This window comes from Macrobrachium nipponense, chromosome 35, assembly GCF_015104395.2.
Source record: "Macrobrachium nipponense isolate FS-2020 chromosome 35, ASM1510439v2, whole genome shotgun sequence".
Taxonomy (NCBI): Eukaryota; Metazoa; Arthropoda; class Malacostraca; order Decapoda; family Palaemonidae; genus Macrobrachium; species Macrobrachium nipponense.
The window spans coordinates 538,205-554,920 of record NC_061096.1 but is presented as its reverse complement, the minus strand read 5'-3'; the positions used below and the strand labels follow the sequence as shown (position 1 = coordinate 554,920).

At 40.6% G+C, this 16,716-nt stretch overlaps 2 protein-coding genes across 2 annotated transcripts in view; one reads left to right on the top strand and one right to left on the bottom strand.

The window, feature by feature from the left end:
- The window catches only part of LOC135208393 (zinc finger protein 239-like), an 86,285-nt gene extending 79,196 nt beyond the window's left edge, over positions 1-7,089 (top strand). The window contains exon 2 of the mRNA XM_064240517.1: positions 5,610-7,089. Within this exon, the coding sequence (XP_064096587.1) occupies positions 5,674-6,567 (894 nt within the window). The 5' untranslated portion in view covers positions 5,610-5,673 and the 3' untranslated portion in view covers positions 6,568-7,089. The remainder of the gene's footprint in view (positions 1-5,609) is intronic.
- Positions 7,090-8,906: 1,817 nt separating this feature from the next.
- LOC135208166 (tigger transposable element-derived protein 1-like) lies at positions 8,907-9,677 on the bottom strand. The gene has a single exon (XM_064240303.1). The coding sequence runs from the start codon at positions 9,675-9,677 to the stop codon at positions 8,907-8,909; it is 771 nt and encodes a 256-aa protein (XP_064096373.1).
- Positions 9,678-16,716: the final 7,039 nt, after the last annotated feature.

Here is a 16,716-nt window from a genome sequence, read left to right as displayed (position 1 = left end):
GGTATACAATTCATCACCTGTAAAGCCTTGGAAGGATGGAGAGGTTGCAGGAGTAGAAGAAACAGTTACGCCCAAGGGTGACCCTTGGGTGTCCACCTTACCTACCTCGACCAACAGGTCGTCTACACCTACCATAGGTTCCACATTAATATCTATAAAGTCGCGACGTCCGTGGAGATATCCTGGTCTTGGTCAGTTAATGAGGCAGCCAGCTGTTGTTGGATGAAGGCGATAGTCGGGGCCGCCTCTACTGGGTCGACGTATCCTGTCGCCTTGCCTCCGGGGAAGATTAATACCGCCAACCGTTTCTCTAGGATGTAGGGCATCCACCCTTGGCGGCGTTCTTCCCAAAACCGCCGACCCAGGACCCGCAGGGTTGCCAGTACCCCCCAACACGTTACCACCCGGCCGGACCGAGAAAGCCGGAGAGGTCGAGTCCATCTGGGTCTGTACCGTCTCCCTAGCCCCTCCGCCTGGGGGGGAGAGAGGGAGGCAGGCTCGGGTATGTGGGGGAGCGAGCATGGGCAGACCGACCCACCCTCCCCCGACTCTATGGAAGAGCGGGAGGAGGGGGAAGGTGACTGGGCAGGCGTCTGGCTGTCTCGTGATCACGTAGTGACCACGAGGCGGTAAGACCAAAACAAGACAACTAAGCCTAGGGCAAATCAACTGATCAGAGAGATGCTATCGGGAAGCAACTGAACTGAAAAGCAGTAGCATATAGGCCCACTGGGCCAAAACCAACTGATCAGAGAGATGCTTATAAGGGAAGCAACCGAACTGATGAGCGGGTAGTATAGGCTCAATGAGCCAGGACCTAGGCTAAGCCAGACGCCTAACAAACCTAACCATAACAAAATACATAGTATAAAAATTAAAATAAAAATAAAAGAAAGAAAGCAATATAGTAGGAGAAAAAATCCAGGAGTGTACGACTAACCCGAAGGCAAGTCTACCACTCAAAAGCTAGTCAGAGGCCGATACTAAGAGCCGGGACTAGGGTCTGGATAGAAGAAGCCTACATAAGGTAAAAGACATGCATGCATGACAAACCTGAGTAGACAGTACCCTAAGTAAAACGGATAAACTAATATAGAGCGTACATAGATAAGGGGATGTTCTAGGTATGGGAGACCAAGAACGAACCCACCACGAGGCAGAACCATGCTGCCATGCTTCCGACCCAGAGTTCGTATTTATACCTAAAAAAACGGCAAATACTGTCTCAGGGCCGGAAAAAAATCAACTAACCATAAATACTGAGTACTTAACTTAGCTGCTGCGATAGCTGCACGCTCCATTATAGATAAATCCAACGAAAGGGCACACACACGAGAGAAAAATAGCACTTGTGAACTCGTGTGCGCTAACTGAAAAGGATGTCCACCAGAGGCGCAGCAGTCGGCAGCATGGGATGGAGTAGTAGTAGTACGAGCTGCTCACTCTGTGGGTCGGCTCCCCTCATGGAGGGTTTTGTAGTGGGAGATTTCTATTGGCATTTGGCTCGTGGTAGTGGTCTCACTCGCCTATGTTGCATACCGACACCCTCTTGGAGGGTGAGCGAGTCAGTTATACTGACCTTTTTCTTTATTTTATTTATTCTCTGGTATGTGTTAGTACATTTACCCTAGAAATAATAGATTAAAGATATTTCGCGCAGCGACACGAGCTGAGCCCAGAAAACAATAATATTGTACAGCAAATTCAATTTGAACTCCACAAATTGTATAAAAATGGAAAAAAAATATTGAAATGTGTTGGATCCCTGATCAAGTGGGGAGAAGAGGAAATGAAGAGGCTGATAAAGTAGCTAAAGAAGCAGTCCACATGATAAAAGCAAGTGTAAACACCCCTACTAGCAATTATATTATATAAAAACAATAATTGTAGATAAATGGCAAAATGCATGGAATGAAGAGCCTGAAAATAGTAAATTAAAACAAATAAAACTGGATGTTGATAAATGGAGTAATCCTGACGCGCTTCCGTATAGGCCACACTCGTCTGACGCACGAGCACTTGATGAGCAACCCACGCGACCCTGCTCCTGAGTGTTCAGAGTGCAAGGTGTTGGTAACTGTCTGACATGTATTGTGTGAGTGTCCAAAGTATGACCAGCAGACTGTCAACTTTTTGAAATAAAACAATAAAAGAAATTTTGTCAGTCTTTTCTTAGGAACTGTGATTTAATTGATAAAATATAAGACAGAATATTTAATGAGTTTTAAAAGTTACTTGACTAATTCTGATTTTTGATAAACCTTTTTAGTATGTATGTATGGGGGACATGAGTGACCTATTTGGTCCCAGTTCTTTGCCTAAGGCTAGACCTGGCATTTTATCTAATCCTTCGGGCCAGCCCTAGGAGAGCTGAAAATCAGCTCAGTGGTCTGGTTAAACTACTTCTATAATAATAATAATCCAAATATGCATCCATTGGTCTTTCCATAAGTACTTTCACTTTGTCCTTGGGGAGATCATGTACCAGTTCAGGGTACTCTGTTTTGGGCTCTCAACTGCTCTCCAGATTTCCACAAGTGTGTTCACCCTGGTGTCAGCTTGGGTAAATTCGCACGTGGTATGCCTATTGAGATATCTCGATAATTGGCTAGTCCTTGTGAGCTCTCGTTTGCAGTTGCTACAGGACAGGGATTGCCTTCCCGAGGTTTGTCGCGATCATGGGATTGTGATAAATCTCAAGAAGTCCAATCTTGAGCCCAAGCAGAGTATAAAGTATCTGGGCATGCTTATAGATATGGTAGTAGCAAGAGTCTTCCCCTCAGACTCTTGTATCAGCAGAAGTTCCTGACTTCAGAAGTGTGGAACCGACATGACAGATACCTTAACATTAACATCCTGGAACTTAAGGCAGCTCTCTGGCTCTCCAAGAGTTTTGGGATCGATTAATTGGACACTCTCTGGTGTTGATGAGCAACAATACCATGGTAGTGTTATATGTCATCAAGCAGGTGGGTCTTTTATCTCTCCTACTTCACCAGTTGACAATGCAGGTGCACGAGTGGTTAGTGGATCACTTGGTGGACCTGTCAGGTAGCTACATTCAAGGCAAGAGGAATATAGTGACAAACAAGCTCAGCCGACAGAATCAGGTGATAGGGACAGAATGGTTCTTTCACGGAAAGGTTGTTCGATCTGTTCACCACCCGGCACAACAGAAAACTCCAGGTCTTCTGTTCTGTCATGCCTGACCCATAGGCCACTGCGGAGGACACATTCCAACACCCATTTTGTCTGATTCTCAAGTTGATCAGCAGAGCATCGATCACCCCACATCCCACGATTCTGGTGGCGGCTATTTGGTATCCCAACCTTCTAGCTTTGCTCTCCGAGTCACTGAGAGAGGTTGCTCCCTGACACAACCTTCTGTGTGAAGGTTGTGAAGGTCAGTGTCTTCTTTTTGTGCCGCGCAGTAAGATATGTCTGGATATTTCAGCCAGTCCACTCTAGTAGAAAAAACCAGGGAAAATGGGCTGTCTTCTGTGGTTGGTGTCAAGGTACTCTTCAACATGTCACGGATTTTTTTGTCTTCTTTCTCCAAAAAAAACTTTTTTCTGTTTCAGCAGCGAAAGGCTGTTGAGTTGCCTTCGGTTTAGTCCTTCAGCTGAAAGGGTGGATAGGATATCTCCTCCTCTCTGGAGATCTCAGTTTTGATGAGAAGCTTCCAAAGGTCTTCCCCATCCAGGGACCTCAAGCTCCCTGTGTGGGACATGACTTTCATTCTGAGAAGGAGCCTGACTTGTGCACCGTATGAACATTTACAAGAGTCATCAGACAGGGATCTGACCCTCAGGACCATTTTCCTGCTTGCCCTGCATCAGGGAAGAGAGTAGGCAACCTTCATGGGGTCTCTTTTGATGTTCAACACTTAAGGGGATGGGGATCTGTCTTGCTCAATTTCATCCCGGACTTCGTAGCGAAGACTCAAAACCCGTCCATCCCTGACGCCAGGTCTGAGTCTTACAATCCCCTCTTCAAAGGACTTCGTAAATAATGATGCAGACAAAATGCTACTGGTCTTGTTAAGAGTGCTGTGGCACTAACTGAAGAGGATTCATCTTTTCTGGCTTGAGTGTTGATGACTCTTCGTTAGCACTGGTGCATCCAAGAAAGAAGTGTTCAGGAACGCTATTATTTTCTGGCTTTGTGAGATGATTAGAAGAGCATACTCTGCTGCTGGCGTAGACGACACCAATACCTTCCATCCGAGAGCTCATGAGGTCAGCAGCATTCCAGAAGAATCTGTCGGCTCATTAGGTTTAGAAGACTGGAGTGTGGTCTCCCTTGGATACTTTTTCCTTCGGACCTATGGTGGCTGCTCAACAAGTTGTGTAGCTTACCCGGGTCCTTTATCAGGACCAGGTTGCATCTTGCCTTAGATGTACGGTTGTGGATGGGAGAATGAATGAGGGTGTGACTAGCCTCTCTCCATCTCTGTCCTTTCATCTTTCTTCTCTTCGTTTGGGCAGAGTGGAATCGGCTGTAAGATACAGGAATTGGCAATGATGCAGTTAAGTTGTGCAATCGAGCAACCATTTTATTTATCTTTTAAGATTATAGAAGCAACTCCCCTTTCCTCTAGCAAGGAGAGGAAGGAGGGTCCCTAACAGTAAGAGAAACCCAATGCTTATATTTGCTTTACTGTCTAACTCAGATTCATCCCTCACTCAAAAAAATAAAAAGCCCAGAAGTCTGATGATTGTTCATGCAGTACCTGTACTCTGGTCAATTCATCAGAGGCATGATTTTCTTCCTAGCTTATTGACCAGGAAGAAAATTCAGTGTGTTGAATTCCAGTCAATTTTAGAGATTCATTCAGATTACTCCCTCCAATTGTGAGTTGTCCTAAAGTAAAGAACCAGGGGTTTGTATATCGTGTAGGAACAAATGAGAGTTTGTATATCGTGTAGGAACAAATGAGAATTTTTAAAAATAAATTGTATTTTTCCTAACTACAAACCGTAGTTCCTTTACACATTATGCACACCTCATGCCACCCCTCAATCTGATACCTAGGCCAAAAGCAAAGTGTAATGTTCATGTTTTGGGCGGGTGGGACTCCTGCCAACCGAACCGTAGTTAAACCACCTAACTACCTTGTTCAAAAGTCTTGCAGCCATTTTCTGACATTTCCAAAAGTAATTCCTAATGTAAAGGACCTCAGGTTTGTCTAATTAGGAAAAATAAAATTGATTTTTAATAAATTTTTATTTTTCTAATGTAAAGTAGTCTTTTCTACCTCAAAATGCTCATGTAATTCGTATAAGAAAGCAAAGCCATTCTTCTGTAAATAGGTATATAATGTTCCCAACTCATGAAAGAAAGAGATTGTTCATTTGATTGTCAAAATTAGAGTAAGTTGGGAATTTGTGGTAAAGGCAGAAGCTGGTTGAAGTGTCGACCAACATTGGCCTGAATAAATTTGTTGATTCCAAACAGCAACCAAGGATGCTGTTTTATTTCTTTTGAGACAACTCTTGTCCAGATGAGCATTGCATTGTGATATTTTTTCCAGAAGATGCTTTTTTTAGAGTTGTTTTGAACGGTGCTATTCAGAAAATGTTTTTTGCAGATTGTCTATTTTATTTCAGAGCATTCCAAACAGAGGAAAAGTTCTTCAGATCCTAACTAGGATTGCATATTGTACATGTGAAAATGGAAGCTGAAAAATCGTCATCATTGGTGTTAATTAAAGAAGAGAAGGAGAATTTGGAGGCAGATCTCAATGAAAACACAGGTGAAGGCCCTTCATTTGCAGACCCCTTAGAAGTCAAGGCAGAACCAGAATTTTTTGAACATGGTGAATTTGATGTGAACTGTTCATCCCAATCTATTAAGCACGAAGAGAACCGCTCTCGAAGCTGTGATGACGAAAGCAGAAAGAAGATCTGTATTGCAGAAGAAAATAGACATTTGGATAAAACAGATGCATTCTCAAAGAGAAGTAACACAGCAAGGGAGCTAATAACTTGTGCTGAATGCCAAAGGACATTTTCATGCATGAGCCGCCTGAAATCCCACTTGAGAACTCATACTGGAGAGAAACCATATAGTACTTGCTCTATATGTCAAAGAAGTTTTTCTGAATCAAGTTGTCTCAGAAAACACATGAGAATTCATACTGGTGAGAAAACATATGCTTGCCCTACATGTCAAATCAGTTTTGCTGAATCGAGTCATCTCACAAAACACATGAGAACTCATACTGGAGAGAAACCATATACTTGCTCTATATGTCAAAGAAGTTTTTCTCATCAAAGCCATCTCAAAATACACATCAGAACTCATACAGGAGAGAAACCATACATTTGCTCTACATGTCAAAGAAGTTTTTCTCAATCAAGTGCTCTCAAACCTCACTTGAGAACTCATACGGGAGAGAAACCACATACCTGCTCTATATGTCAAAGAGGTTTCTCTCGTCAAAGTGATCTCAAAACACACATGAGAACTCATACAGGAGAGAAACCATTCATTTGCTCTGTATGTCAAAGAAGTTTTTCTCGATTAAATAATTTGAAAAAACACACGAGAACTCATAGAGGATAGAAACTATTCACTTGCTCTGTATGCCAAAGAAGTTTTTCTCATCAAAGTCATCTTAAAAGACATGAGAATTCACACTAGACAGAAACTGTACGCTTGATCTATGTTCAAGTAGTTTTTGTTAAATTCTTTTTACCTTGAATTCTGTGTGTCTGTCTGTCCTCGAGTCTTGCAACTCAATTTTCTACCTGCTCCCTTTGTCCGATGGACTTGAAATTTTGCCTGGTTACTCAATGCTGATGACAATACAACCTTAAATAATCAGTAGGTCAGCAGTGACCTCTAGTGACCCTACAGTGACTTCTCCCAGTGTCTCTGGATTTGTCACAAATTCTTTTTATTGTACTATAACACTTCCCTCTTTATTCCCCCTCCACTTCCCACTTCCCCCCCCCCCACACCTTCCCTCCATTCCCTCCCCTTTCTCTCCCCTATCCCTCCCTCTCCACTCCATCCCCTTCCCATTTCCCCCTCCCCTACTTCCCCTCAACCCCACACTCCCCTCTCCTCCATCACCCTCCCCTCACCTTCCATATTCCCTCCCCCTCCCCTTTCCCTCGTCTTATTCCTTCCTTCCATCCCCCTCACCTCACCTTTCTACTCTCCCTTCCCCCTTCCCTCCCTTCCCCCTTCCCCAATACACAGACATCTGTATCAATATCTACAGTCATAAATTGGTTACAATTTCTGTCAAAACTAAAAGTATAAAATAAAAAAATACAAAGAAATAAAACTAAAGCATTCTTTTATTAAAAGGCTTTAAAAAGTAAAAAAATAATTTTTTTAAACACGCTAGGATTTTCTTACTATTAATAATCATGTCTACAAAAATAAAAGTGTGACCCCAAACTTGGAAGGAAGTGCTACAAGAAATTAAAAAATATATATATTTCCTTTCTTGGAGCATTTCCTTGAACATCTGGGCCCCATGGTTTTATTTTTGTGGACATGATTAATTGTAAGAAAACCCTGGTGTTGCAAAAAATTATTTTTTACTTTTTAGTACCTTTTAAGAAAAGCATGTGTTTTATTTATTTATTTTTTTTAATTCTAAAATTCTCGAAGGACACAGTGAAAGTCATTGTAGAGAGAGGACATTCTCCATTCCTACTGTCAAACATGTTGGACAGTTTCAAGTGCTTTGAGATGAATCATGAAAATTCATAATATTTAGAGGGCATTTAATTGTACTGAATGCCAAAAAAGGTTTTTAGTACAGTAGATCCCTGCTTATTTGGGTTCAGCAATTGCTGATGCAGTTTTTTTTGTGGACTGTATCTCCAACCTTATCATGGAAAATCCACAACATCGCAGATTCTGTGGAACATATCTCCAAAATTATCGCTAAAAATTGCTACTTTGTAGATTTTTTTAAACAATACTGTGTATTCACTAATTATTTTATGTTCATATGGTTTCCATGACTAAATATACCCAAATTACACCCTGTAGTGGGGCTGTACCTTCAGTGCACCTTACTTTGTGCAATGTAGGCATTACTTAAGGTTCTTTGCATTGTCTCTTTGACTCCTCTTTGACCCCTAGTTGCAGCCCCCTTCATCCCCTATCCTATACAGTTCCTCTGTTCATAAGCTTTTTTTCCATCTTTCCACCCTTTCTTTACAATTGTTTCAACATAATTTTCAGTTCTGAATGATCTTATAGGTCCCAGTGCTTGGTCAGTGGCCTAAATTTTGTATTTAGATCAGTATTACATAAATTACACTCTTAAATAGAGTATGCTACTGTTACCTGTACATGTAATTTTACTGTTCAGTCTACTTAATGGAAATAAATATACTACTGTATACTGTGAAAGAAGTTTTTATTTTCCTTCCATATAAACCTTACAATACTAAATCAAATTTTTTTTTATTTAACTTACATACAAGCCTTACAGTAAATCTATATGGGTGCTGTACTTACAAGTGATTATGTTGACTAAAGATAATGATAATGAATAAGCTGTGCAGTCCAATGAATGAATGACTGTAGTGTGGACAGCAAAGCAGAGGAGTTACATATCCTCTGGGGACTCTTTCTCTTCTTCAGGCAGTTCCTCCACCAACTACAGTTTTTCAAGCACTTCTTCAGGACTTTTGAGAAAAAACATATGATAGACAGCTGCTGCTGCTGACTCTTCATGGTGCTGAGGAGGTTATTACATATAGGGTACCACTAACCTCTCAATGCCATTTGTAAACTTTAGGATGTGTTCCATATAAGGATCCTATGCCAAAAAAATTCTCCTCCGCCTCCTTCAGCGTCCTGATAAGTCCAGACAGAGGGTCCAAAAACAGGCCATCATCATTCTCCTCAACCTCTGAAGCTGTTGTGTCTTCTTACTCGCTGGCAGATTTTGTCAGCTCTTCCAATTCCTGGTCTGTCAGGGGGACAGAGTGGGCATCAGTGAGGGTGCCGACGTCATCCTCAGCATTGTCATGGAAGCCTTCTCCACCAAGGATTCTCACCAATTGTACTGCCTTATCAGTGGCTGAATGATGAATTTCCTCTGGAGAGAAGCCCTTATAATCATGAACACACTCCAGCCACAACTTCCAGCAGGCAGTAAGGGTGTCTTTCTTCATGGCATTCAATGGTTGGCCAATGACAGACAGACATGTGGCAGTTGTGAATGTATGCCAATAGTCCTTCACCGAAAATTCATTGTCAGTGTCCATCACCTTTACAAGACGCTGTAGGGAGCTGTGAATGATCCTGGTCCATAGGCAGGAAGGACTGCATCGTAATAAAGATCCACAGTGGCCACCAGCATTGCCCATTACCAACAGTACTTTGAACTCCATGCCCAAGTTGTTGAGGTAATCCTTCACTTGAGGCATGAAACTCTGATGGAACCAATTAGACGTACGGACTTTGGTGATCCAGGCCTTGGCGTTATGCATCCAAAACACTGTCAGTAAATGTTTATTCTTATGCTTAAGGGGCCTGGGGTTGGCAGCCATGTATATAAGGCCCGTTTCAGCAAGAATCCTGATGCATTTCTGCATATGATAACGGTAACCCCCTCGTGGGCCTTGAACCCGGGAACTTTGGCTTCCTCCTGCATAAGCTATGTTTGCAAAAGCATTTTCTTCCAGAACCTTAACCATCACAAAGACAATTGCAAAAATGTGCTTAGGCACTGAATTAAACTCCGAACTACAAATATAGACTTTATTCCAAAAGATAAGCAAGATTCTATCTGTGAGGGAAAATTAAAGTAGTAAATCATTGTATGTAATAACATTACACCCAGATGAACCTGCCACTTAGAAAACAGTTCTTTGAAACTACACCTGGCTAACCTCAATTAGGGGGGGGCAGGGTTATTACCATCAGTGCACCTCGTTCGGTGCAATGAAGCATTAAGGTTCTTTGCAGTGTACCTTCAGCCCCTAGCTGCAACTCCTTTCATTCCTTTTATTGTTCATATTCTTTTTCTTCCATCTTACTGTCCACCCTCCTAACAATTGTTTCACAGTGCATCAGCAAGATTGTCCTCCTGTTATACCTTTCAAACCTTTTACTGTCAATTTCCGTTTCAGCGCTGAATGGCCTTAGTTGCCCCAGTGCTTGCGATAATGCCAAAAATCTATATAAATCAAAATCAAAATACACCTGGCTAACTGAAATGAATCTGCAAATAAAACAAAAAATGAGACATCTCTCTTTGAACCCAGGTATGCTCGTTCCACAAATTAAAAAGTCACATTGTTTAAAACAGTCTCTTCATTATGTAATACACAATTATGGGCTTATCAAGAATGGCAATTAATTGGCTGTCATTAAAAAACATGAAATATTAGTATATTTTATAAATGAATCATCATAAATGAAATTACTAATTCTAGGAACTTGTGACGGCTTCCTAATATGAGGAAGGAATAGGCTGTGGCTGCACTCGATGTTTGGTTTGGTGCTTGTGGTATGCGTAAGTCTTTAATAAGGAAAAGAAAAGGACCACTTGCACTCACCAGGTGATGTGGTTAATTGAAAGGCTCACACCTCATGGCTGAAGTATTTCAGTGATAAAGATAAAAAGCTGGAGAGAAACAAAATTCAAAGGACACCGGCGCATATATTAAAAGCACGCACTGTGAATAAAAGACAAGAATAAAAGTCAGATTCGTTATTATTATTAAATTAAAGGTAATTCTCTTGGCTTATGAGTTAATGGGTTTCTCTCTCTCTCTCTCTCTCTCTCTCTCTCTCTCTCTCTCTCTCTCTCTCTCTCTCTCTCTCTCTCTCTCTCTCTCTCTCTCTCTCTCTCAGAGAGTGTAAACAGTGGTATATGATGAAATTCTCTTTTAGTCTTTTGTAATTTCAGGGATTAGAACCGTCCTCCCTGGTTGGCATCATGACAGGATTTTCCTCTGTCAGAATCACGAAAGTTAACTTTTTTCCGATTCAACTGTGAGACATGGGTATCACACTCGCTCTAATCCTTCACATAAGTAGTATTGTGTTCCTCAGTGGAGATTCGACTACTGATGAGAAATTTTCTCTCTTGCCATTCCAGGAACTATTCCAGGCATTTGTCTCTTGTTCGGGATATGCAAGAACAAACAAGAGTCATCAGACAGTTTTTGTTACTGAAGACTGCATCCCGTCTCTCTTTGGCAGGATGAAGAGGATAGATGGGTTGCACAATGTCACCCTTCTGAAAGCGGTGTTTTATGTCGCAACTTTGGCTAGGATGTCGTATCATTCGACATCTGTCTTGATGGGTTGTATCTTTTATGATTCTCCAGCCTTGGACTTTATATTGATTAATTCTAGATCAATCGTAACTTTGTCCTATTGATGGGTACTGGACCTGTGGTGACTTGACGCCCTTCTTTGGATATCAACTTCCTTTCTCCATTACGGGCTCACCAATAGAGAAGTGTCAAGGAAATGGCTTCCTTCGGGCCCTGTGAGATCTCGAGCCCACCTCTACAGGTAGCTATGTCGATTGCACGCTTTTTCCAAGAGCACACAGTGACAGTGGCTTGGTCCTTTTTCCAACCTACAAAGAATATGTCAGACTGGAAGATACTAGATGTAATCCCATGAGGACCACATATGTCTTTGTTCCTTCGGGTAGTGGCCTACAGGTACTTGGAACACCTTTTCCTTGGACCTCAGTGGATACTCAACAAATTGTGTTTGCTTACCCAACTCCTTCGAGAGGACAAGTTGCATCTCTCGCCGTGTGCAGTTCTAGAGGTAAGAAGGATGCAAGAGTGACTGGTCTCTCCACCTTCCCCTCATCCTTCTACTTCTCTTCCTTCGGGTTGAGAATAGGACTCAAACTTACACTGGCTAGTTGGACTTTTGATAGGGTAAGCTTACACATCGAGTTTCCTTTCTACTTTTCTTATCAAAATCATAGAAGCAATCCCGCTCCTTCCTCTAGCAAGGGGAGGAAGGAGATGTGAGCAATAAGACAGGAACATCTCATATCTTTGCCTTAATGCCTCTGGCTCTTTATATTCTTTACTGCTTTTTTGTATGAGTTACGATTCCTCACTCATTTCGAAAAGGCCCAAAGGTCTGGTTTTTTATCTTTCAGTTCTTAGACTCCAATCAATATGTCAGAGGCAGGGCACTCCTCCTTGCTCTTTCCACCAGAATGAATAGCCCAGGTGTACTGAACTCCAGTCAGTTCTTGAGACTCAGATTCTTCCCTCCAAACAGGAAGTCTTCCTATTGTAAATGACCGAGAGTTTGTATATATTGTTTAGGAACAAATCACAATTTTTGAAAGTGAATTGTATTTTTCCTAACTATACAAACTTGAGGTCCTTACACTAATTGCCCACCTCATGCCACCCCTCAATCTGAAACATAGGCCGCAAGTAAATTTAGTGTTTACGTCTGGGTAGGCAGGTCTCCCCACCTACTGAGCGGTAGTTACTGCCTAACCACCTTGTTCAAGATTTTAACGGCCGTATTCCAGCCATGCCATTTGTAATCCCTATTGTAAAGGACCTCAGGTTTGTATAGTTTGGAAAAATACAATTTACTTTCAAAATTTGTGATTTTGTAATCATTATGTGAAAGTAGCAAATTTTAAAATTACATATTTTTAGTTCATATTACTAATGTGGAATTGCCCAGAACATTAACAGTACTAAAATTTAACCTCTACAGAACTTGTGTTTGGAGGTTCCTACAGGGACACATGTTTTGCACTGCATTAGTCTAACATTTGCATTGAATCTGCAAGTACTTAGTCTACATTCTAATTGGTACTGTATTGTGTACAGAAAACTTCTATGCATTAATAAAGATCACCTCACTTTGCCACAGATAATCTGTGAAGGAACACATTTTCTTCAGTATCATGTTAATTTTCCTCAATAACATACTCTACATAAGTAATATAAAAGTGAAGTAATTGCAGTAAGAGAAAATGTCCCTAAATTATTTGTAGTATTTGATATAAGCTATGTTGAATCTTTAGTCACTTAATGACACAAACATATTGTTCAAAATCCAGTCTGTGAGTTATTCATGATGCACCGACTGACATTTTTGGCAGTTTTCAGCTTGTTACTTTGACACTTTGTTTAGTGTAATATTTTGATTAGTAATTTATCTAACAATATCTGATGCATAATATTGCCTTTCACAGATGTAGCTCTTGGGTGGAGGGGGCCTGCCAAGGCTTAGTAACTGATAGAGTAAAATGGGGCCAGGGTCTGCTAAAACCCAGTCTTCTGTATCTGAAATCTTGCATAAACATTTTCCTTAGGCATCATTTTTTACCTCCAGAGAGTCACTACTATGTCCATGTCATAAAGGCTCTAGGTGCTGGTCTTGGTGTCAACGACTAATGAGTGGCAAATCAAAACGTTGAACAAATTGATATGGTATAAGGTGCTTCATTGTGTCATTTGATTTCTCTGTGAAGTAGATTTAAGTGGAGGCCTTCATTTACAGTTTTTCTCCATGATATCAAAGAGCTGTCTTGCTGGTTTCCCTGCTGCTTTGTCCGCTTATGCTATTTCTATTCAACTGCTTTTCATCAAGACATCAAGCTTTTTTAGATCGCAGTCTGTTTCCCACCCATTGCACAGCACGTTTTTCCTTTACCGCTTCATCCTTGAACTGATCCTCTTGTGCACCTGCCTGAATCTAAGGTTCTCAGACCTTTGCAAAACAGCCTTAATTTTCTTTGAAAGGGCCGTTATCCCTACATAAGGGATCAGTTGCCAGATGCGCCTTCTCCACCGCCTTCTATCAAAGGCATTATTCTCCACAAAACCTCTTCTCTCCATATCCTCCTTCACTTTACCTCGCCACCTAATTCTCTGACCCTCTCTCACTCTCAATCTTCTTGTAACAGGTTCCTCCCAAGCCCTCTTCACTCTCTCCTCGTCATCCATCCTCAACACATGCCCATACCATCTCAATCATGAATCTCTTATCGCCTCTGTAATCTTTACTAAGCCTGTCTTCGTATTTCATAATTTCCCAATTTCTCATGCAGCTATATTCCCATAATCCACCTCAGCATTCTCATCTCTGTTCTCTCAAGCTGTACTTCTTCTTTTCTTCTTAAAGCCCATGTTTCCAATCCATACATTAAAACCCACCACTAATGTTCAGTTACGGACTGTGCAGGCAAATCTTCGCCACTAACAATACAGTCTTTTCCCTCAGTTCTCCTTAGCAGCCCCAGAGTCAGTACTCAATTCTCTGGCTGCAGTTGGCCTGCTGACATCATAAAAAAAAAAGAAAATTCATAAACGTCAAAAAAGACGTCCAGTGAAAGAGTGGTCGAAAAAACTAATTAAATACTTCCATGTTAATTTGTTAAGAGTTTAAATTTAGAATCAAGGACTTTCATAATGTAATGAATATTTTATTAATGAAGGAAGAGTTCCATGGAAAGATAATCAAGTTGGTAATCATTTGCTTTCATTTCAAAGTTGACAAATATAGGCCAAATATTTTCCTGTTTCATTAAAACTAACTTGTTTTCATTTTAAGATCAACTTTAAGATTTGTTACAAGGAGTAAAAATACATAGTTTATTCCTGTGTTTCATTAGTGTGTTGATTAGTCTAATTTCATTTCAAAACTAAATTAAGCGGAATTTATGCTATGAATAAAACACATAGTCGAATATTGTTTGATTTTGTTTCATCAGAAAGTAGAATATTATTTTGTTCTCATTTTAGAAATGAATTACATACTTGAGCATAATCATGAATAGACATATATACAGTGGACCCCCATATTCGCATTCTCCGGATTCGCGGACTCTCACACTCACGGATTTCTCTTGGGAACATTTCCCCGCATTATTCACGGAAAATTCGCCCATTCGCAGTATTTTTCTATGAGAAATAGCCACAAATTCCTGTCTTTTTTTCTTTTTTTTTTATAAATTTTATCATAAAATGCACTTTTTGTGATAAAACTATGAAAAAAACTAAGTATAAACATTTTTAGTGGGTTTTTCTTGAGTTATAAATAACAAAATAGGCTCTTTTTTAGCATTTTTATAAGGGTTCCAACTATTCGCGGGTTCTAACTATTCACAGGGGGTTCTGGTACGCATCCCCCGCGAATACGTAGGCCTATTCTTGTTTTACATTTTTTGTCCTAATAAATATTTATTCTCACTGAAAAACTTGACTTGCATATATGAATTATAACCACGAATAAACTTATATAGGCTTAATCTGTTATGATAGCCTTTGTATTTTACTTGCCAAAGCAAAGTCTCATTCATTCATATAGTACATGGTTTCAATGAAATCTATAAGACATTCAGGAATGGTGGTACCACTTTCAGCCTTCATCACACACAATTGTTTTTCCTGTGGAAAAATGATAAATATATATTATTCTGACATCTGCATCAATTATTAAAAACACTATATATCATCAATTAAGGTATAAAAACTTTTCAATTTAATAAAACCCAACTCAATGTTCTTGACTGTTACATGTTATCTGTTTGCAGACGGACAGTGAACTGATCCAAAAAAGTTGCTTCTACCATGTTAATGTTGTAGTGTGCATGCGCAGCAGTTTGACCGGATGCTCATCAGTTGAGATGAGCTATTTACTTAGGCACAGCAAGAGAAACTGTGCATGTTGTCCACGCTAACATCCAAGTATAACTGCACTGGCATAACTGAATGTTAGTAGTGGGCTTAACATTGTCTCATCACTGTGCCATAGATCTTGACTTTTAGCTTGGTTTGCATTTTCTAATCACAACTATTCCACCTGTTTTATAATTGAGCCACTTCTTTCTTGTATTACTATTCTGCCTCTGTCTTCCCTACTGCTCACCAAAGCCTCAGTTTTATTCACATTCACCTTTAAGGTACCCCTCTCTGAAGACTCCTTCCTGCCACTCTCCAACATATTCTCAGTAGGTCTATTTCATTTTCGGCAGTAATCATCAGACCATCAGAGCACAACAACTCCATAGCTCTTCATTCCTGATCTCTTCAATTAATACATCCATAACCAGCACAAACAAAAATGTGCTTAATGCTGACCCCTGGTGTAATCCAACACTAACTTCAGAGTTTTCTGTTTCCCAAATTGCTGTTATTACTTTAATGCTAGTTCCTCATTGGATGAGTGGTTAACGTGCTCGCCTACAGATGGAATCAGAGGAATTTATTTCTGGTGATTAGAAATTCATTTCTCGACATGATGTGGTTCGGATTCAACATTAAGCTGTAGGTCCAGTTGCTAGGTAACCAATTGGTTCCTAGCCATGTAAAAATATCTAATCCTTCGGGCCATCCCTAGGAGAGCTGTTGATCAGTTCAGTGGGGTGGTTAAACTACGATATACTTAACTTTTACTTTTGTGCTCCTTCTTTGATATATCATCTTGACCAGCCTAACCAACTTTTCTGGGACTTTCATCTTTCTCAAACATCAAAACATCACTTCTCTTGGGATTTCTCTAGGTCTGGACCTCAAGAATGCAAATTTTCAAATATCCATCCACTTAACTTTCAGGGTTACGGTGCTCCAGTTCAGAGAACTTCGTTTTGGGCTCTGAACTGCTTCCCAGGTGTTCACCTGAGTGTTCATCTTTGTCTCAGCCTGGGCCATTTCACACACGATATGTCTTCTGAGGTATCTCGATGATTGTCTAAGCCTGGCAAGCTCTTGGTCATAGTTG

Excerpts from the sequence above, each read along its gene's own strand:
- LOC135208166 (XM_064240303.1), bottom strand. The coding sequence starts at position 9,677 with ATGGTTAAGGTTCTGGAAGAAAATGCTTTTGCAAACATAGCTTATGCA.